We start from the raw sequence: 23042 nt of genomic DNA, 5'->3' as shown, positions 1-23042 counted from the left end.
GCCCCCGCAGTGTTGTCCCTGTCCGCGGTCCTGGACCTGTGGCCCCCGCAGTGTTGTCCCTGTCCGCGGTCCTGGTCCTGGGGCCCCCGCAGTGTTGTCCCTGTCCGCGGTCCTGGACCTGTGGCCCCCGCAGTGTTAGTCCGGTCATGGACCTGGGCCCCTGCAGTGTTGTCCCTGTCCGCGGTCCTGGACCTGGGGCCCCCGCAGTGTTGTCCCTGTCCGCGGTCCTGGACCTGTGGCCCCCGCAGTGTTGTCCCTGTCCGTGGTCCTGGACCTGTGGCCCCCGCAGTGTTGTCCCTGTCCGCGGTCCTGGACCTGTGGCCCCCGCAGTGTTTTCCCTGTCCGCGGTCCTGGACCTGTGGCCCCCGCAGTGTTGTCCCTGTCCGCGGTCCTGGACCTGTGGCCCCCGCAGTGTTGTCCCTGTCCGCGGTCCTGGACCTGTGGCCCCCGCAGTGTTGTCCCTGTCCGCGGTCCTGGACCTGTGGCCCCCGCAGTGTTGTCCCTGTCCGCGGTCCTGGACCTGTGGCCCCCGCAGTGTTGTCCCTGTCCGCGGTCCTGGACCTGGGGCCCCCGCAGTGTTGTCCCTGTCCGCGGTCCTGGACCTGTGGCCCCCGCAGTGTTGTCCCTGTCCGCGGTCCTGGACCTGGGGCCCCCGCAGTGTTAGTCCTGTCCGCGGTCCTGGACCTGGGGCCCCCGTAGTGTTAGTCCTGTCCGCGGTCCTGGACCTGTGGCCCCCGCAGTGTTAGTCCGGTCATGGACCTGGGCCCCTGCAGTGTTGTCCCTGTCCGCGGTCCTGGACCTGGGGCCCCCGCAGTGTTGTCCCTGTCCGCGGTCCTGGACCTGGGGCCCCCGCAGTGTTGTCCCTGTCCGTGGTCCTGGACCTGTGGCCCCCGCAGTGTTGTCCGCGGTCCTGGACCTGTGGCCCCCGCAGTGTTGTCCCTGTCACCCACCTTCTCCTGTCTTCTCTTTCAGGACTGCTCCAGCTTGGAGGAATATCACATCGCGGCGCAGCTTCTGCCTCTGGCCACCGCCTTCTGTAGGGTGAGTCTCGTACCCCCATTGTGAGCGCTCCGAATACCCATAAATACTCGGTGAGTGCGGCTCCGTTACTGAGGTCGTCCACACCGGCTGCAATTGTAACAAATGCGCAGCTGAGAGAAGTATTCAGTCTTCCCACTCACTGTATATAAATCCTCCGGCAGCGCGTGCTTCCCGATACGATCATGCGCTGTGGTGTAAACTGTGGTAAATGTGTCGCGCGGCCTGAAGCCCCGCCCCCTCCCACTAAACCAACATAAAACTGGAAGAAGACCCACATTACGTGGAAACACTAAATGCGCAGCTTTTTATGCCACGATCTAGATTCCCTGCACCTAGAACCTCCGTGGCTCCTATGTGGGGGGCGAACACGTTGGGGGCTCGATCCTGGGACACGGCTCTTCCAGGCGGAAAGGGTTAATTCCAGGTCTTCTGTTCATTGCTTTCGGCTTTTATTGCCGATATTTTCATTTTATTGGTTTATTTGTTGTTATCGTAACAGGAAATGTTCGTCACCCGGCGGACTCATCCACTTGTGTAATGCAGGGGGGTGAAGGTCACGGGATTAGGGTGGGGGGGGGGTTATATTTAGTCCTGATTCACACAGGGATCTGCCTCGGGGGTTGCAGCGTCTCCGTCTTCCTGTTGTTCATACTGTAAGAATTCCTGTAAATAACGAGGGAATAGTTTTATAATTAATCTGCTCTTATTAACGGTCACGAGGGAAGACGGCGAAACGCTCCCTTAAAGGGGCAGTGAACCCACCGACTGTCCTGTCTGCTGTCGCCCCTTCAGGCTGGAGAGAGTCGGCACCTCCCCCGGCGCCATTCTGTCCTCTTACATCACATGTGCAGCCGAACCTAGATAGTCTTCATCTCCATATGGTCGCAGTCTCCTGATTTATGCTCTGGGGTGAGATCCCTATTCTATAATGTAATGTGTGTACACAGTGACTGCACCAGCAGAATAGTGAGTGCAGCTCTGGAGTATAATACAGGATGGAACTGAGGATCAGTACAGGATAAGTAATGTGTGTACACAGTGACTGCACCAGCAGAATAGTGAGTGCAGCTCTGGAGTATAATACAGGATGTAACTCAGGATCAGTACAGGATAAGTAATGTATGTACACAGTGACTGCACCAGCAGAATAGTGAGTGCAGCTCTGGAGTATAATACAGGATGTAACTCAGGATCAGTACAGGATAAGTAATGTATGTACACAGTGACTGCACCAGCAGAATAGTGAGTGCAGCTCTGGAGTATAATACAGGATGTAACTCAGGATCAGTACAGGATAAGTAATGTATGTACACAGTGACTGCACCAGCAGAATAGTGAGTGCAGCTCTGGAGTATAATACAGGATGTAACTCAGGATCAGTAAAGGATAAGTAATGTATGTACACAGTGAGTGCACCAGCAGAATAGTGAGTGCAGCTCTGGAGTATAATACAGGATGTAACTCAGGATCGGTACAGGATAAGTAATGTATGTACACAGTGACTGCACCAGCAGAATAGTGAGTGCAGCTCTGGAGTATAATACAGGATGTAACTCAGGATCAGTACAGGATAAGTAATGTATGTACACAGTGACTACACCAGCAGAATAGTGAGTGCAGCTCTGGAGTATAATACAAGATGTAACTCAGGATCAGTACAGGATAAGTAATGTATGTACACAGTGACTGCACCAGCAGAATAGTGAGTGCAGCTCTGGAGTATAATACAGGATGTAACTCAGGATCAGTGCAGGATAAGTAATGTATGTACACAGTGACTGCACCAGCAGAATAGTGAGTGCAGCTCTGGAGTATAATACAGGATAAGTAATGTATGTACACAGTGACTGCACCAGCAGAATAGTGAGTGCAGCTCTGGAGTATAATACAGGATGTAACGCAGGATCAGTACAGAATAAGTAATGTATGTACACAGTGACTGCACCAGCAGAATAGTGAGTGCAGCTCTGGAGTATAATACAGGATGTAACTAAGGATCAGTACAGGATAAGTAATGTATGTACACAGTGACTGCACCAGCAGAATAGTGAGTGCAGCTCTGGAGTATAATACAGGATGTAACTAAGGATCAGTACAGGATAAGTAATGTATGTATACAGTGACTGCACCAGCAGAATAGTGAGTGCAGCTCTGGAGTATAATACAAGATGTAACTCAGGATCAGTACAGGATAAGTAATGTATGTACACAGTGACTGCACCAGCAGAATAGTGAGTGCAGCTCTGGAGTATAATACAGGATGTAACTCAGGATCAGTGCAGGATAAGTAATGTATGTACACAGTGACTGCACCAGCAGAATAGTGAGTGCAGCTCTGGAGTATAATACAGGATAAGTAATGTATGTACACAGTGACTGCACCAGCAGAATAGTGAGTGCAGCTCTGGAGTATAATACAGGATGTAACGCAGGATCAGTACAGAATAAGTAATGTATGTACACAGTGACTGCACCAGCAGAATAGTGAGTGCAGCTCTGGAGTATAATACAGGATGTAACTCAGGATCAGTACAGGATAAGTAATGTATGTACACAGTGACTGCACCAGCAGAATAGTGAGTGCCGCTCTGGAGTATAATACAGGATGTAACTCAGGATCAGTACAGGATAAGTAATGTATGTACACAGTGACTGCACCAGCAGAATAGTGAGTGCAGCTCTGGAGTATAATACAGGATGTAACTCAGGATGAGTACAGGATAAGTAATGTGTGTACACAGTGACTGCACCAGCAGAATAGTGAGTGCAGCTCTGGAGTATAATACAGGATGTAACTCAGGATCAGTACAGGATAAGTAATGTATGTACACAGTGACTGCACCAGCAGAATAGTGAGTGCAGCTCTGGAGTATAATACAGGATGTAACTCAGGATGAGTACAGGATAAGTAATGTGTGTACACAGTGACTGCACCAGCAGAATAGTGAGTGCAGCTCTGAAGTATAATACAGGATAAGTAATGTATGTACACAGTGACTGCACTAGCAGAATAGTGAGTGCAGCTCTGGAGTATAATACAGGATGGAACTCAGGATCAGTACAGGATAAGTAATGTATGTACACAGTGACTGCACCAGCAGAATAGTGAGTGCAGCTCTGGATTATAATACAGGATGTAACTCAGGATCAGTACAGGATAAGTAATGTATGTACACAGTGACTGCACCAGCAGAATAGTGAGTGCAGCTCTGGGGTATAATACAGGATGTAACTCAGGATCAGTACAGGATACGTAATGTATGTACACAGTGACTGCACCAGCAGAATAGTGAGTGCAGCTCTGGAGTATAATACAGGATGTAACTCAGGATCAGTACAGGATAAGTAATGTATGTACATAGTGACTGCACCAGCAGAATAGTGAGTGCAGCTCTGGAGTATAATACAGGATGTAACTCAGGATCAGTACAGGATAAGTAATGTATGTACACAGTGACTGCACCAGCAGAATAGTGAGTGCAGCTCTGGAGTATAATACAGGATGTAACTCAGGATCAGTACAGGATAAGTAATGTATGTACACAGTGACTTCTCCAGCAGAATAGTGAATGCAGCTCTGGAGGATAATACAGGATAAGTAATGTAATGTATGTACTCAGTGACTGCACCAGCAGAATAGTGAGTGCAGCTCTGGAGTATAATACAGGATGTAACTCAGGATCAGTACAGAATAAGTAATGTATGTACACAGTGACTGCACCAGCAGAATAGTGAGTGCAGCTCTGGAGTATAATACAGGATGTAACTCAGGATCAGTGCAGGATAAGTAATGTATGTACACAGTGACTGCACCAGCAGAATAGTGAGTGCAGCTCTGGGGTATAATACAGGATGTAACTCAGGATCAGTACAGGATAAGTAATGTATGTACACAGTGACTGCACCAGCAGAATAGTGAGTGCAGCTCTGGAGTATAATACAGGATAAGTAATGTATGTAGGGTCCAGTTTCCAGAATAGGATTCCTGGTGAAATGTCTTTCAGACTGGATCTATATCTAGGAATTAATGTATAATCCGGTAAATGAACAGGGAGATTTTGTGAATACGGCCCCAAGACGAAGAACAGTGCGCGGCTGTGATTTGTGGCTCCGGCCATAATTACCGCCTCGGAGAAAAGCAGGAAGCGCTGTTGTTACACAAGCAGAATAGATGGCTCCCCTCTTGTTGGCCGCGGCCCTCGGGGCCGAGCTGTGAACAGGGCTGATCCTCTTACTTCCAAAATCTGAAGTTATTTTTGGATTGCTGTAAATCAACTGTTTCGACCTGAATTGATCTTTGCTTTCCAAACAGCGAGGGGGCCGCTCACCCGGCACGATCACCTTCTCGCACCGCGCGGATTTTCTGTTTGTTGGACGTAGACAATCTCTTGAGAATAAGAAAATGATTCCAGCCAGATTTTCTTGAAAAAGATTAAAAACCATCCTTCTGGAGCAAACAGGAAGCGGCACCTACGTGGCCGTCCTCGGAGGCTCGCCCCTCACATTCTGTCTTTATTCACTGACCTGTGATTACAAAATATCGCATCAGTATGAACAGAATGCGAGTCAGTGCCAACTGGCTGCAGGCGAGACAAATCCCACAGGAGGAATAAAGATGGCAGACAACGCCATAAAGATCTCTACGCAGCCTTAGGGCTCATGCGCACAGCTGTAGTTTTGGTTCACATCGGCTCCGCATTCATCTCAATGGGGCCACAAAGGATGGGTGTTCCGTCCGCATCCGTAAATCTGTTCCACTGCCCTGCAAACAAATCGAACTGTCCTATTCTTTTCCATTTTGTGGACATTTCTGCAGGAGTAAAAAAAAAACGGCAGCACGACCTCAGCCGGCATCCGTGTTTTGCAGAGCACGCCATGGGCAGGAGTACGGAGGGCGGTCCAGAAGCCTCCGGTGGTTGCGGTTCCCTTTACTAGGTCTTTGGCTTTCGTTATTTGTCTTGCGTGCAGCTAGTTGACATTTTAAGGAGGACGATGTTTTCTGCATTTGCCATGCGGTAATCGCAGTTTTTACAGGTGAAACACATACGTGTAACGGGTTTCATGTGTTTATATTACGGTTTTTAAATCTGATGAAACCTCCAATGTGTTAACCATAAGAAGGTGAAGAGAGTCTGCTATGTATATGGCCGCTGCCGGTTACAGTTAACTCCCTAGACCCTGGAAATACCGGCATAACCGGCCGCCATGGGAAGGAAACTAGACGAGCTCAAAGCAATGCGTGTTTTTATTTGTGAGCGCAGATCTGATCCAGGGGCCCTAGTGCAAGAGTTCAGCTTGGGCCCCCGTCCCTCAGTGCTTGTTGGTAAGGGGAGCACGTAGCCTTCCTGCTGCCTGAGGAAAACATGGAAGGGCCCCTCATGCCGAGGTCTCAACCTAACGCTTCGCTCCAGCCAGAGGTGTGAATTGGCCAGCATGCACTTTCTATAATGCCAGTGGCACAAGGGTCTTTGGGCCCCTTAGGCTCCTGGGCCCGGTAGTGACTGCTACCTCTACCCCCCTATAGCTACGCCCCTGATCTAATCTGTCTCCTTCTTCTCCCAAGTTCCTGAAATTCCTGCTCGTCTCCTGAGTACATGTGAAATGTGAGATCAGCTTTACTATCATACCAGACATCATGGAAAACCTCGAAATATTTCAGGCAGTGTAAACCTAAGGCACAGATTCACCATTAAAGTCCGTGGTGACAGGAAGAAATGCTGAGTCTGGTCCCAGAAGGTTTTGTTCCATATTGACTTTGACCTCCTATCCTACGGGGAGTATTCAAGTACTATCTACCCCCCACTGTTCTGTTAATGAGTCAGTCTGACCTTGTGTGACCCAGTCACCTGGGGGTTAATATAGGTCAGGGGCAGTCTCGTTCCTGTTGTGTCTGTCATCCCTCGTCAGTCAATCATCTTTACCCTGTCTGCTGCAAGAGAGAGAGGTGGTCATGACTCTGCTTCCATCCAGGTTGTTGCCCCTGATATCTACAAATACCATTTAGATTGTAAGCTCCTATACACAGGAACATCTTCTCTTTTACCTTCTCTGGATTATAACTACTATAATACTGCCTCCTATGTACAAGAATATAACTACTATAATACTGCTCCTATGTACAATAATATAACTACTATAATACTGCTCCTATGTACAAGAATATAACTACTATAATACTGCTCCTATGTACAAGAATATAACTACTATAATACTGCTCCTATGTACAAGAATATAACTACTATAATACTGCTCCTGTGTACAAGAATATAACTACTATAATACTGCTCCTGTATACAAGAATATAACTACTATAATACTGCTCCTATGTACAAGAATATAACTACTATAATACTGCTCCTATGTACAAGAATATAACTACTATAATACTGCCTCCTATGTACAAGAATATAACTACTATAATACTGCCTCCTATGTACAGGAATATAACTACTATAATACTGCTCCTATGTACAAGAATATAACTACTATAATACTGCTCCTATGTACAAGAATATAACTACTATAATACTGCTCCTATGTACAAGAATATAACTACTATAATACTGCCTCCTATGTACAGGAATATAACTACTATAATACTGCTCCTATGTACAATAATATAACTACTATAATACTGCTCCTATGTACAAGAATATAACTACTATAATACTGCCTCCTATGTACAGGAATATAACTACTATAATACTGCCTCCTATGTACAAGAATATAACTACTATAATACTGCTCCTATGTACAAGAATATAACTACTATAATACTACTGCTATGTACAAGAATATAACTACTATAATACTGCCTCCTATGTACAAGAATATAACTACTATAATACTGCCTCCTATGTACAAGAATATAACTACTATAATACTGCCTCCTATGTACAGGAATATAACTGCTATAATACTGCTCCTATGTACAAGAATATAACTACTATAATACTGCCTCCTATGTACAAGAATATATCTACTATAATACTGCCTCCTATGTACAGGAATATAACTGCTATAATACTGCTCCTATGTACAGGAATATAACTACTAAAATACTGCTCCTATGTACAAGAATATAACTACTATAATACTGCCTCCTATGTACAAGAATATAACTACTATAATACTGCTCCTATGTACAACAATATAACTACTATAATACCGCTCCTATGTATAAGAATATAACTACTACAATACTGCCTCCTATGTACAGGAATATAATTACTATAATACTGCCTCCTATGTACAAGAATATAACTACTATAATACTGCCTCCTATGTACAATAATATAACTACTATAATACTGCTCCTATGTACAAGAATATAACTACTATAATACTGCTCCTATGTACAAGAATATAACTACTATAATACTGCTCCTATGTACAAGAATATAACTACTATAATACTGCTCCTATGTACAAGAATATAACTACTATAATACTGCTCCTATGTACAAGAATATAACTACTATAATACTGCTCCTATGTACAAGAATATAACTACTATAATACTGCTCCTATGTACAAGAATATAACTGCTATAATACTGCTCCTATGTACAAGAATATAACTACTATAATACTGCTCCTATGTACAAGAATATAACTACCATAATACTGCTCCTATGTACAAGAATATAACTACTATAATACTGCTCCTATGTACAGGAATATAACTACTATAATACTGCTCCTATGTACAAGGATATAACTGCTATAATACTGCTCCTATGTACAAGAATATAACTACTATAATACTGCCTCCTATGTACAAGAATATAACTACTATAATACTGCTCCTATGTACAGGAATATAACTACTATAATACTGCTCCTATGTACAAGAATATAACTACTATAATACTGCTCCTATGTACAAGAATATAACTACTATAATACTGCTCCTATGTACAAGAATATAACTACTATAATACTGCTCCTATGTACAAGAATATAACTACTATAATACTGCTCCTATGTACAAGAATATAACTACTATAATACTGCTCCTATGTACAAGAATATAACTGCTATAATACTGCTCCTATGTACAAGAATATAACTACTATAATACTGCTCCTATGTACAAGAATATAACTACTATAATACTGCCTCCTATGTACAAGAATATAACTACTATAATACTGCCTCCTATGTACAAGAATATAACTACTATAATACTGCTCCTATGTACAGGAATATAACTGCTATAATACTGCTCCTATGTACAAGAATATAACTACTATAATACTGCTCCTATGTACAAGAATATAACTACTATAATACTGCCTCCTATGTACAAGAATATAACTACTATAATACTGCCTCCTATGTACAAGAATATAACTACTATAATACTGCTCCTATGTACAAGAATATAACTACTATAATACTGCTCCTATGTACAAGAATATAACTACTATAATACTGCCTCCTATGTACAAGAATTTAACTACTATAATACTGCTCCTATGTACAAGGATATAACTGCTATAATACTGCTCCTATGTACAAGACTATAACTACTATAATACTGCTTCCTATGTACAAGAATATAACTACTATAATACTGCCTCCTATGTACAAGAATATAACTATTATAATACTGCTCCTATGTACAAGAATATAACTACTATAATACTGCTCCTATGTACAAGAATATAACTACTATAATACTGCTCCTATGTACAAGAATATAACTACTATTTTTGTTTCGTTCTCGTTATTATTGTTTAGATATGTTCTTGAGGTCGGTTGCCTCAATTTCAGGGGTCTTTGTAGACATCATACAAACAGCACTTGCACTTTATAAAATCTCATGCAATGTGTAGTATCACAAAAGAGTAATACAGGTATTATCTGACCACATACTAAAGGTTAGAACGAGGCTATATATATGTCTGACAGGTGGTTTTATGTTATGCTCACATTTGGATTGTAGATCTAACAAGAGGATGTGCCTATCCTCAGAGGTGGTGTATACTGTATATCTTTATACCTTTTATGTATGAAATGTCAACTTGATATTTTTGATCTTGACCTTTTTCAATAAAAAGATAATTGACAAGAATATAACTACTATAATACTGCTCCTATGTACAAGAATATATCTACTATAATACTGCCTCCTATGTACAAGAATATAACTACTATAATACTGCTCCTATGTACAAGACTATAACTACTGTAATACTGCCTCCTATGTACAAGAATATAACTACTATAATACTGCTCCTATGTACAAGAATATAACTACTATAAGGCCCTTTTCACACAGGTGAGTATTTCGCGTGGATGCGACGCGTGAGTTGAATGCATTGCACCCGCACTGAATCCGGATCCATATCGGGCTGTGCACATGGGCGCTGATTTTCACGCATCAATTGTGCGTTGAGTGAAAATCGCAGCATGTTCTTTATCGTGCGTTTTTTACGCAATGTAGGCCCCATAGAAGTGAATGGGGTTGCGTGAAAATTGCAAGCAAGTGCGGATGCGGTGCGATTTTCACGCACGGTTGCTAGGAGACTATCGGGATGGGGACCCGATCATTATTATTTTCCCTTATAACATAACATGGTTATAAGGGAAAATAATAGCATTCTGAATACAGAATGCATAGTACAATAGGGCTGAAGGGGTTAAAAAGATATTTTTTTTATTTAACTCACCTTAATCCACTTGATCGCGCAGCCGGCATCTCTTCTGTCTTGTTCTTTGCTGTGTGCAGGAAAAGGACCTGTGGTGACGTCACTCCGGTCATCACATGGTCCGTCAATCCCCCCCCAGCAGAGGCAGCGCCAGAACAATCCCCCCCCCCCCCCCAGCAGAGGCAGCGCCAGAACAATCCCCCCCCCCCCCAGCAGAGGCAGCGCCAGAACAATCCCCCCCAGCAGAGGCAGCGCCAGAACAATCCCCCCCCCCCCAGCAGAGGCAGCGCCAGAACAATCCCCCCCCAGCAGAGGCAGCGCCAGAACAATCCCCCCCAGCAGAGGCAGCGCCAGAACAATCCCCCCCAGCAGAGGCAGCGCCAGAACAATCCCCCCCCAGCAGAGGCAGCGCCAGAACAATCCCCCCCCCCTCAGCAGAGGCAGCGCCAGAACAATCCTTCCCAGCAGAGGCAGCGCCAGAACAATCCCCCCCAGCAGAGGCAGCGCCAGAACAATCCCCCCCCAGCAGAGGCAGCGTCAGAACAATCCCCCCCCCCCCAGCAGAGGCAGCGCCAGAACAATCCCCCCCCCCTCAGCAGAGGCAGCGCCAGAACAATCCCCCCCAGCAGAGGCAGCGCCAGAACAATCCCCCCCCAGCAGAGGCAGCGCCAGAACAATCCCCCCCCAGCAGAGGCAGCGCCAGAACAATCCCCCCCCCGCAGAGGCAGCGCCAGAACAATCCCCCCCCAGCAGAGGCAGCGCCAGAACAATCCCCCCCCAGCAGAGGCAGCGCCAGAACAATCCCCCCCCAGCAGAGGCAGCGTCAGAACAATCCCCCCCCCCCAGCAGAGGCAGCGCCAGAACAATCCCCCCCCCCTCAGCAGAGGCAGCGCCAGAACAATCCTTCCCAGCAGAGGCAGCGCCAGAACAATCCCCCCCAGCAGAGGCAGCGCCAGAACAATCCCCCCCCAGCAGAGGCAGCGCCAGAACAATCCCCCCCCAGCAGAGGCAGCGCCAGAACAATCCCCCCCCAGCAGAGGCAGCGCCAGAACAATCCCCCCCCAGCAGAGGCAGCGCCAGAACAATCCCCCCCCAGCAGAGGCAGCGCCAGAACAATCCCCCCCCAGCAGAGGCAGCGCCAGAACAATCCCCCCCCCCCCCAGCAGAGGCAGCGCCAGAACAATCCCCCCCCCCCCCCAGCAGAGGCAGCGCCAGAACAATCCCCCCCCAGCAGAGGCAGCGCCAGAACAACCCCCCCCCCCCAGCAGAGGCAGCGCCAGAACAATCCCCCCCCAGCAGAGGCAGCGCCAGAACAATCCCCCCCCCCAGCAGAGGCAGCGCCAGAACAATCCCCCCCCCCCCCAGCAGAGGCAGCGCCAGAACAATCCCCCCCCCCCCAGCAGAGGCAGCGCCAGAACAATCCCCCCCCAGCAGAGGCAGCGTCAGAACAATCCCCCCCCCCCAGCAGAGGCAGCGCCAGAACAATCCCCCCCCCCTCAGCAGAGGCAGCGCCAGAACAATCCTTCCCAGCAGAGGCAGCGCCAGAACAATCCCCCCCAGCAGAGGCAGCGCCAGAACAATCCCCCCCCAGCAGAGGCAGCGCCAGAACAATCCCCCCCCAGCAGAGGCAGCGCCAGAACAATCCCCCCCCCAGCAGAGGCAGCGCCAGAACAATCCCCCCCCAGCAGAGGCAGCGCCAGAACAATCCCCCCCCAGCAGAGGCAGCGCCAGAACAATCCCCCCCCAGCAGAGGCAGCGCCAGAACAAACCCCCCCCAGCAGAGGCAGCGCCAGAACAATCCCCCCCCCCCCCAGCAGAGGCAGCGCCAGAACAATCCCCCCCCCCCCAGCAGAGGCAGCGCCAGAACAATCCCCCCCCAGCAGAGGCAGCGCCAGAACAATCCCCCCCCAGCAGAGGCAGCGCCAGAACAACCCCCCCCCCCCCCAGCAGAGGCAGCGCCAGAACAATCCCCCCCCCAGCAGAGGCAGCGCCAGAACAATCCCCCCCAGCAGAGGCAGCGCCAGAACAATCCCCCCCCAGCAGAGGCAGCGCCAGAACAATCCCCCCCCAGCAGAGGCAGCGCCAGAACAATCCCCCCCCCCCCCCCAGCAGAGGCAGCGCCAGAACAATCCCCCCCCAGCAGAGGCAGCGCCAGAACAATCCCCCCCCCCCCCAGCAGAGGCAGCGCCAGAACAATCCCCCCCCCCCCAGCAGAGGCAGCGCCAGAACAACCCCCCCCCCCAGCAGAGGCAGCGCCAGAACAATCCCCCCCCAGCAGAGGCAGCGCCAGAACAATCCCCCCCAGCAGAGGCAGCGCCAGAACACTCCCCCCCCAGCAGAGGCAGCGCCAGAACAATCCCCCCCAGCAGAGGCAGCGCCAGAACACTCCCCCCCCAGCAGAGGCAGCGCCAGAACACTCCCCCCCCAGCAGAGGCAGCCGCTCCACACAGAGTCACAGGATGACACAGCAGCATGGAGGGACATGCGCAGCATTAAAGGGGCGGCTTCATCAGTGTGCGGCTCCTGGTGCATATCCTGCATTCCATCTGTACATGGCACCAACATAATCTACAGCCTTGTACAGAGAACCCATTCATGTCGGTCTCTGCTCCCAGGAGCTGACAATCCACCACATACATGAGGAGAACAAGCCAGCTCTGTAAGGTGACGGTGTTACATCTGCCTCTCAGCTCATCGATGGTCAGGCTGCCGCTCTGTCCGCCATGCTTTTTACTGTAACACCACTGGAGCCAGCGAGCAATGATGATGTCAGCGCTATATCTGCTCCTTCAGCTCAATGTATGGAGAGCAGCCTCCATTACAGCGAGGACTCTGGAGATTGGCCCCTGGTCGGCAGTATATGTCAGGGGTTCCAGGAGCCACCAGGTGGCCATGCTCTGAATTCCCTATTAACCCTGATATTCCCAGAGCGGCCTCCGGAGACTATGGAGAGAAGCATGTTGGGGAATATTCACATCGAATCTGCTGGAATTCTCATTGATTCCAGACCCTGGCCTTACTGGGAAGAGGAATGTTTCCCATTATCGCTTCTCTCCTCACATATTCCTCTTCTTTTCTGGCGGACCGCCACGGCGTGTACAGAGTCAGGGCTGCCCTCCAGCGCCACTAGCACCAGTGACTGGTCCCATTTATGACCAGTACAAACCAGGACGCGGCCTTATTTATAGCATGCATTCGTCAGAATACCGCCTTCTGTCTGCGTACATATAGACATGACCCATGGACATAGCCATGACACCTAGAAACAAAACCTCCATTCTTTACACTGCAGGCTGCATCTAGAAAACTAAAGAAATGCAAGGTTTATATTACACAGTGACTTCTGCACAATTTGATAAATCAGTGTGTAGAACCCATTTTAGGAAATCTGTTACCCCCCTTAACCCCTTCAGGACCCTAAGAACCAGGCCGTTGTCACTTTGTGGTGATAACTGTAAAACGCTTTTACTTACCCCGGCCGTTCTGAGATTGTTTTCTCGTCACCTTTTGTACTTCATGACACTGGTAAATTTGAGTCAAATAATTTTATTTTCTATTTATAAAAAAAATACCAAATTTACCAAAATTTTTGAAAAATGCGCAATTTAAAAAAATAAAATTTCTCTGCTTTTAAAACAGATAGTGATACCTCCTAAAATAGTTATTACTTTACATTCCCCGTACGTCTACTTCATGTTTGGATTATTTTGTAAATTACATTTTATTTTTGGGGATGTTACAAGGCTTCGAAGTTTAGAAGCAAATCTTACAGTTTTAAAGAAAAATTTCAAAACCCACTTTTTAAGGACCAGTTCAGGTCTGAAGTCACTTTGCGAGGCTTACATAATAAAAACCCCATTGACCCCATTTTAGAAACTACACCCCTCAAGGTATTCAAAACTGATTTTACAAACGTCGTTAACCCTTTAGGTGTTCCACAAGAATTAAAGGAAAATGGAGATGAAATTTCAGAATTTCACTTTTTTGGCAGATTTTCCATTTTTATAGATTTTTTTTTCCAGTAACAAAGCAAGGGTTAACAGCCAAACAAAACTCAATATTTATGGCCCTGATTCTGCAGTTTACAGAAACACCCCATATGTGGTCGTAAACCGCTGTACGGGCACACGGCAGGGCGCAGAAGGAAAGGAACGCCATACGGTTTTTGGAAGGAAGATTTCACTGGGATCATTTTAAGCTGCCATGTCACATTTGAAGCCCCCCTGATGCACCCCTAGAGTAGAAACTCCAAAAAAGTGGCCCCATTTTGGAAACTACAGGATAGGGTGGCAGTTTTGTTGGTGCTATTTTATGGTACATATAATTTTTGGTCGCTCTATATTACAATTTTTGTGATGTAAGGTAACAAAAAATAGCTGTTTTGGCGCCGTTTTTATTTTTTGTTATTTACAGTGTTCATCTGACAGGTTAGATCATGTGGTATTTTTATAGAGCAGGTTGTCACGGATGCGACAATACCAAATATGTCTACTTTTTTTGGTTGTTTGTTTCAGTTTTCCATAATAAAGCCATATTTTTTTTTGGGGCGACTGTCTTGTGTAGGGGCTCATTTTTTGCGGGATGAGATGACGGTTTCGTTGGTACTATTTTGGGGTGCGTTTGACTTTTTGATCGCTTGGTATTTCCATTTTTGTGATGTAAGGTGACAAAAAATGGCTCCTGCACCCGCCCGATCAGCCTGCCCTACATGTACGTCTGTGGTAATTAAGTCACGTCCAGCTGTGACGTACATGTCCGTCAAGGGTCCGTAAGGGGTTAATATCCTTCTTCCTACTAACTCTCCTTAATGGGCCGTTTACCCTCAGGAGACAAAGTGCAGATTTAATCCCAATGCATGGTTCCGCCTCTAGGTGGCGCTTTACTGTATTCACTTCCTATAGAGCTGCCATTCTAGCGCCCCCCAGAATTGTGACTAGTATTCTAGTTTCTGGACCGGAACCGTGGACTTTCTGCGATCCCGTGATCTCAGCGCGGGATAATCCACAAACCATGCGGAATATGTTTATCCCATTGGACTAATCCTCGTAGCTCATTCAGCAGCTCGGCCAAATGCAAAGTTAATTACAAAGGTTTGTGCAAAATTAGTGGCACAAAGGTCGTCTACCTGTCAGTGAAATTGGTGGGAAGAATCCTAGCAGGGTAGACGAGCCCCCGTCCGACCCCCTGCCCCATGCAGCTGCGTCCCCATCACTGGCCTTTTGGGGGAGGTGCAGATGCAGCGGCGCGCACATCAGTGCCCCCTATTCTGTGGTTGTCTATGGAGCGGCTTTTCGGTGGGATATTGGATCTCCCCTCTAGGGACCCCCTTAAATCTGTGTGTGGTTTTGGCTGCAGCGGTCCGGGGAGTGCCGGCACATGATCAGCGCTTCTCGGTCCTGTTAGACAGTAACTCACCTTCACCGAGCCGTATAATGTCTAACCGGGGCGGACCTCCGGACCCTGGACCTGCGGCCAAGAGCACCGCGAGGAGGGAAGAGCTTCATCAGGAAGGGGCCCGCACTGTGCTGGATAGGGGCCCAAAGGAAGCACAAGGCATGTCCTGAGCTCAGTGGGTCGTGCAGGTCTCAGCGTCCTGCGGGTCCCAAAGCAGTGGTAATGGACATAAGTGGCCCCACTAAATTTACCCATTCAGATGTGCGTCCCTTTCCTTTGGGGTCCCATTAGGTATTTGGGGGTTCTATTCAATGTAACTCATCTGGGGTACGCCTTCTGAACATGTCCCCCGTCTCCACTGCTCCGTTATATCTGTCTCTGGGAAAGCTGAACATCAACATTGCGGTTCCCACGGGGGTTGTTCCCAGCTTTCCTGTAATCCTGACCGGCAGATTTCTGGGGGTGTATCAATCATCACCGGCTTCCGAGCAGCGGACCCCCTATATTATCTGCACAGTGTCTGAAGAAAGGTGGCAGCGGTGCAGCAAGGGTCTATTGCTCCTCCTGCAGCGCCATCCAGAGGAACGTGGGTGCACCTGACCGCAGCCTGTGCCGTCCTGTGGTGCGCAGCACCGCGCTCCCCCGCAGCGGACCCCCTATATTATCTGCACAGTGTCTGAAGAAAGGTGGCAGCGGTGCAGCAAGGGTCTATTGCTCCTCCTGCAGTGCCATCCAGAGGAACGTGGGTGCACTGACCGCAGCCTGTGCCGTCCTGTGGTGCGCTCCCCCGCAGCGGACCCCCTATATTATCTGCACAGTGTCTGAAGAAAGGTGGCAGCGGTGCAGCAAGGGTCTATTGCTCCTCCTGCAGCGCCATCCAGAGGAACGTGGGTGCACTGACCGCAGCCGGTGCCGTCCTGTGGTGCGCAGCACCGCGCTCCCCCGCAGCGGACCCCCTATATTATCTGCACAGTGTCTGAAGAAAGGTGGCAGCGGTGCAGCAAGGGTCTATAGCTCCTCCTGCAGCGCCATCCAGAGGAACGTGGGTGCACCTGACCGCAGCCTGTGCCGTCCTGTGGTGCGCTCCCCCGCAGCGGACCCCCTATATTATCTGCACAGTGTCTGAAGAAAGGTGGCAGCGGTGCAGCAAGGGTCTATTGCTCCTCCTGCAGCGCCATCCAGAGGAACGTGGGTGCACTGACCGCAGCCTGTGCCGTCCTGTGGTGCGCTCCCCCGCAGCGGACCCCCTATATTATCTGCACAGTGTCTGAAGAAAGGTGGCAGCGGTGCAGCAAGGGTCTTTTGCTCCTCCTGCAGCGCCATCCAGAGGAACGTGGGTGCACCTGACCGCAGCCTGTGCCGTCCTGTGGTGCGCAGCACCGCGCTCCCCCGCAGCGGACCCCCTATATTATCTGCACAGTGTCTGAAGAAAGGTGGCAGCGGTGCAGCAAGGGTCTATTGCTCCTCCTGCAGCGCCATCCAGAGGAACGTGGGTGCACTGACCGCAGCCTGTGCCGTCCTGTGGTGCGCAGCACCGCGCTCCCCCGCAGCGGACCCCCTATATTATCTGCACAGTGTCTGAAGAAAGGTGGCAGCGGTGCAGCAAGGGTCTATTGCTCCTCCTGCAGCGCCATCCAGAGGAACGTGGGTGCACCTGACCGCAGCCTGTGCCGTCCTGTGGTGCGCAGCACCGCGCTCCCCCGCAGCGGACCCCCTATATTATCTGCACAGTGTCTGAAGAAAGGTGGCAGCGGTGCAGCAAGGGTCTATTGCTCCTCCTGCAGCGCCATCCAGAGGAACGTGGGTGCACTGACCGCAGCCTGTGCCGTCCTATGGTGCGCAGCACCGCGCTCCCCCGCAGCGGACCCCCTATATTATCTGCACAGTGTCTGAAGAAAGGTGGCAGCGGTGCAGCAAGGGTCTATTGCTCCTCCTGCAGCGCCATCCAGAGGAACGTGGGTGCACCTGACCGCAGCCTGTGCCGTCCTGTGGTGCGCAGCACCGCGCTCCCCCGCAGCGGACCCCCTATATTATCTGCACAGTGTCTGAAGAAAGGTGGCAGCGGTGCAGCAAGGGTCTATTGCTCCTCCTGCAGCGCCATCCAGAGGAACGTGGGTGCACTGACCGCAGCCTGTGCCGTCCTGTGGTGCGCAGCACCGCGCTCCCCCGCAGCGGACCCTCTATATTATCTGCACAGTGTCTGAAGAAAGGTGGCAGCGGTGCAGCAAGGGTCTATTGCTCCTCCTGCAGCGCCATCCAGAGGAACGTGGGTGCACTGACCGCAGCCTGTGCCGTCCTGTGGTGCGCAGCACCGCGCTCCCCCGCCTCAGTCTCCAAGTGTCTTATAGGGGCTGCCGAATAATTTCTCTGCTTGCTGCCTTCAGTGTCCCGTACGGTGCAGTGATGACCAGATTGCCTGCCTTACCTGTTGGTGTGAAATCCACCCCCTGACTCTTTACAGGTCCTGGCTGGTGCTCTGTCCCCACTGCTTTACCCTACAGCTCTGCTTCATTATTGGCCATGCTCAGCAGAAAGGCATTACACAATGACCGTGAAACAGTAGTGAGAAAAGATGACCACAGAACTGCCGCACTCAGACCAAGGGGAGGAGCCTTGGGGAGCTGGGGGAGGAGTTTGGTGATTAAAAGGGATGGTCTAAAATGATTGGACCCTTTAAAGCCTTTATCCAAAATCTTGAATTATAACCGGCTGCAGCTGACCCCTGTTCTCCCCCTCTTTCCCCATGTCGTACGCAGGGGTATATTAATAGCTGAGATTTGTGGTGCTGTTTGACAGGTTTCCCTGCGTTCAGAGGATTTCAGTTTTCTTTTTATATGTAATTGCGCCGGTTCTGACGCCTCTTCCTGCCGGTTAAATTCGTCTTGTTTTGTTCCATTTATTTTACAGAAATTGTCCGCAGGTGTCAGCCAGTTTGCGTACACCTGTATCCAGGACCACACCATATGGGCCAACCAGCAGTTCTGGGAGACCACGTTCTACGATGACGTCCAGAGCCAAGTGCGGTCTCTGTACCTGAACGCAAAGGACGGAAACCATGGAACGGCGTCGGCGCCAAAGGTACCGGTCCAGCACTCACCGCCTGCTGAGCTACATATCGTGTATGGGCCTATGTTTGGACTGTATGTGACTGAGCACAAGCCCTCTAATTAGAACAGTCTGACAATGTATCCATTGGACCAGTCGTTTATTGCATCCCTGATACATTGTAACAACCTATTTACATCTGGGTTACATCAGGTCTTGTTCTCTGTTTACATCCAGAGCTGCATCCACAATTCTCCTGTATCAGAAGTATAGAACTAAGAACGGAACAAGCCACACAATATAATACTGACATTGAGAAGGCAGAGCCTCTAATAACAGGACGAGGTCCACTAATGTACCTCACAGCCACCGGTTACGGAACGAGGTCCACTAATGTACCTCACAGCCAGCGGTTACAGGACGAGGTCCACTAATGTACCTCATAGCCACCGGTTACAGGACGAGGTCCACTAATGTACCTCACAGCCAGCGGTTACAGGACGAGGTCCACTAATGTACCTCATAGCCACCGGTTACAGGACGAGGTCCACTAATGTACCTCACAGCCACCGATTACAGGACGAGGTCCACTAATGTACCTCACAGCCAGCGGTTACAGGACGAGGTCCACTAATGTACCTCATAGCCACCGATTACAGGACGAGGTCCACTAATGTACCTCATAGCCACCGGTTACATGACGAGGTCCACTAATGTACCTCACAGCCACCGGTTACAGGACGAGGTCCACTAATGTACCTCACAGCCACCGGTTACAGGACGAGGTCCACTAATGTACCTCACAGCCACCGGTTACAGGACGAGGTCCACTAATGTACCTCACAGCCAGCGGTTACAGGACGAGGTCCACTAATGTACCTCACAGCCACCGGTTACAGGACGAGGTCCACTAATGTACCTCACAGCCACCGGTTACAGGACGAGGTCCACTAATGTACCTCACAGCCACCGGTTACGGGACGAGGTCCACTAATATACCTCACAGCCACAGGTTACGGGATGAGGTCCACTAATGTACCTCACAGCCAGCGGTTACGGGACGAGGTCCACTAATGTACCTCAAAGCCACCGGTTACAGGACGAGGTCCACTAATGTACCTCACAGCCACCGGTTACAGGACGAGGTCCACTAATGTACCTCACAGCCACCGGTTACGGGATGAGGTCCACTAATATACCTCACAGCCACAGGTTACGGGATGAGGTCCACTAATGTACCTCACAGCCACCGGTTACATGACGAGGTCCACTAATATACCTCACAGCCAGCGGTTACAGGACGAGGTCCACTAATGTACCTCACAGCCACCGGTTACGGGACGAGGTCCACTAATATACCTCACAGCCACAGGTTACGGGATGAGGTCCACTAATGTACCTCACAGCCAGCGGTTACGGGACGAGGTCCACTAATGTACCTCACAGCCACCGGTTACGGGACGAGGTCCACTAATGTACCTCACAGCCACCGGTTACAGGACGAGGTCCACTAATGTACCTCACAGCCACCGGTTACAGGACGAGGTCCACTAATGTACCTCACAGCCACCGGTTACAGGACGAGGTCCACTAATGTACCTCACAGCCACCGGTTACGGGATGAGGTCCACTAATATACCTCACAGCCACAGGTTACGGGATGAGGTCCACTAATGTACCTCACAGCCACCGGTTACAGGACGAGGTCCACTAATGTACCTCACAGCCACCGGTTACAGGACGAGGTCCACTAATGTACCTCATAGCCACCGGTTACATGACGAGGTCCACTAATGTACCTCACAGCCACCGGTTACAGGACGAGGTCCACTAATGTACCTCACAGCCACCGGTTACAGGACGAGGTCCACTAATGTACCTCACAGCCACCGGTTACAGGACGAGGTCCACTAATGTACCTCACAGCCACCGATTACTGGACGAGGTCCACTAATGTACCTCACAGCCAGCGGTTACAGGACGAGGTCCACTAATGTACCTCACAGCCACCGGTTACAGGACGAGGTCCACTAATGTACCTCACAGCCACCGGTTACAGGACGAGGTCCACTAATGTACCTCACAGCCACCGGTTACGGGACGAGGTCCACTAATATACCTCACAGCCACAGGTTACGGGACGAGGTCCACTAATGTACCTCAAAGCCACCGGTTACAGGACGAGGTCCACTAATGTACCTCACAGCCACCGGTTACAGGACGAGGTCCACTAATGTACCTCACAGCCACCGGTTACGGGATGAGGTCCACTAATATACCTCACAGCCACAGGTTACGGGATGAGGTCCACTAATATACCTCACAGCCAGCGGTTACAGGACGAGGTCCACTAATGTACCTCACAGCCACCGGTTACAGGACGAGGTCCACTAATGTACCTCACAGCCACCGATTACAGGACGAGGTCCACTAATGTACCTCACAGCCAGCGGTTACAGGACGAGGTCCACTAATGTACCTCACAGCCACCGGTTACAGGACGAGGTCCACTAATGTACCTCACAGCCACCGGTTACAGGACGAGGTCCACTAATGTACCTCACAGCCACCGGTTACAGGACGAGGTCCACTAATGTACCTCACAGCCACCGGTTACGGGACGAGGTCCACTAATATACCTCACAGCCACAGGTTACGGGATGAGGTCCACTAATGTACCTCACAGCCAGCGGTTACGGGACGAGGTCCACTAATGTACCTCACAGCCACCGGTTACAGGACGAGGTCCACTAATGTACCTCACAGCCACCGGTTACAGGACGAGGTCCACTAATGTACCTCACAGCCACCGGTTACGGGATGAGGTCCACTAATATACCTCACAGCCACAGGTTACGGGATGAGGTCCACTAATGTACCTCACAGCCACCGGTTACATGACGAGGTCCACTAATGTACCTCACAGCCAGCGGTTACAGGACGAGGTCCACTAATGTACCTCATAGCCAAAGGTAAAGGACAAGAGAGAAAATCCACAAGGATAAAAATACATATATCTACAACCCGTAACACCTAATATATACATACAGTGACTGCACCAGCAGAATAGTGAGTGCAGCTCTGGAGTATAATACAGGATGTAACTCAGGATCAGTACAGGATAAGTAATGTATGTACACAGTGACTGCACCAGCAGAATAGTGAGTGCAGCTCTGGAGTATAATACAGAATGTAACTCAGGATCAGTACAGGATAAGTAATGTATGTACACAGTGACTGCACCAGCAGAATAGTGAGTGCAGCTCTGGAGTATAATACAGGATGTAACTCAGGATCAGTACAGGATAAGTAATGTGTGTACACAGTGACTGCACCAGCAGAATAGTGAGTGCAGCTCTGGAGTATAATACAGGATGTAACTCAGGATCAGTACAGGATAAGTAATGTATGTACACAGTGACTGCACCAGCAGAATAGTGAGTGCAGCTCTGGAGTATAATACAGGATGTAACTCAGGATCAGTACAGGATAAGTAATGTATGTACACAGTGACTGCACCAGCAGAATAGTGAGTGCAGCTCTGGAGTATAATACAGGATGTAACTCAGGATCAGTACAGGATAAGTAATGTATGTACACAGTGACTGCACCAGCAGAATAGTGAGTGCAGCTCCGGAGTATAATACAGGATGTAACTCAGGATCAGTACAGGATAAGTAATGTATGGACACAGTGACTGCACCAGCAGAATAGTGAGTGCAGCTCTGGAGTATAATACAGGATGTAACTCAGGATCAGTACAGGATAAGTAATGTATGTACACAGTGACTGCACCAGCAGAATAGTGAGCGCAGCTCTGGAGTATAATACAGGATGTAACTCAGGATCAGTACAGGATAAGTAATGTATGTACACAGTGACTGCACCAGCAGAATAGGGAGTGCAG

General features: G+C 49.3%; 1 protein-coding gene across 6 annotated transcripts in view; it reads left to right on the top strand.

Moving 5' to 3' along the window:
• SBF2 (SET binding factor 2) overlaps positions 1-23042 on the top strand; it is a 293682-nt gene that overhangs the window by 197767 nt on the left and 72873 nt on the right. For all 6 annotated transcript variants that reach the window (XM_040410355.1, XM_040410354.1, XM_040410353.1 and 3 more), the window contains 2 exons: positions 973-1041; positions 18998-19168. In XM_040410355.1, the coding sequence (XP_040266289.1) occupies positions 973-1041; positions 18998-19168 (240 nt within the window). The remainder of the gene's footprint in view (positions 1-972; positions 1042-18997; positions 19169-23042) is intronic.

Source organism: Bufo bufo, chromosome 10, assembly GCF_905171765.1.
Source record: "Bufo bufo chromosome 10, aBufBuf1.1, whole genome shotgun sequence".
In the NCBI taxonomy this organism is placed as follows: Eukaryota; Metazoa; Chordata; class Amphibia; order Anura; family Bufonidae; genus Bufo; species Bufo bufo.
This window is presented reverse-complemented; position numbering and strand designations above follow the sequence as displayed.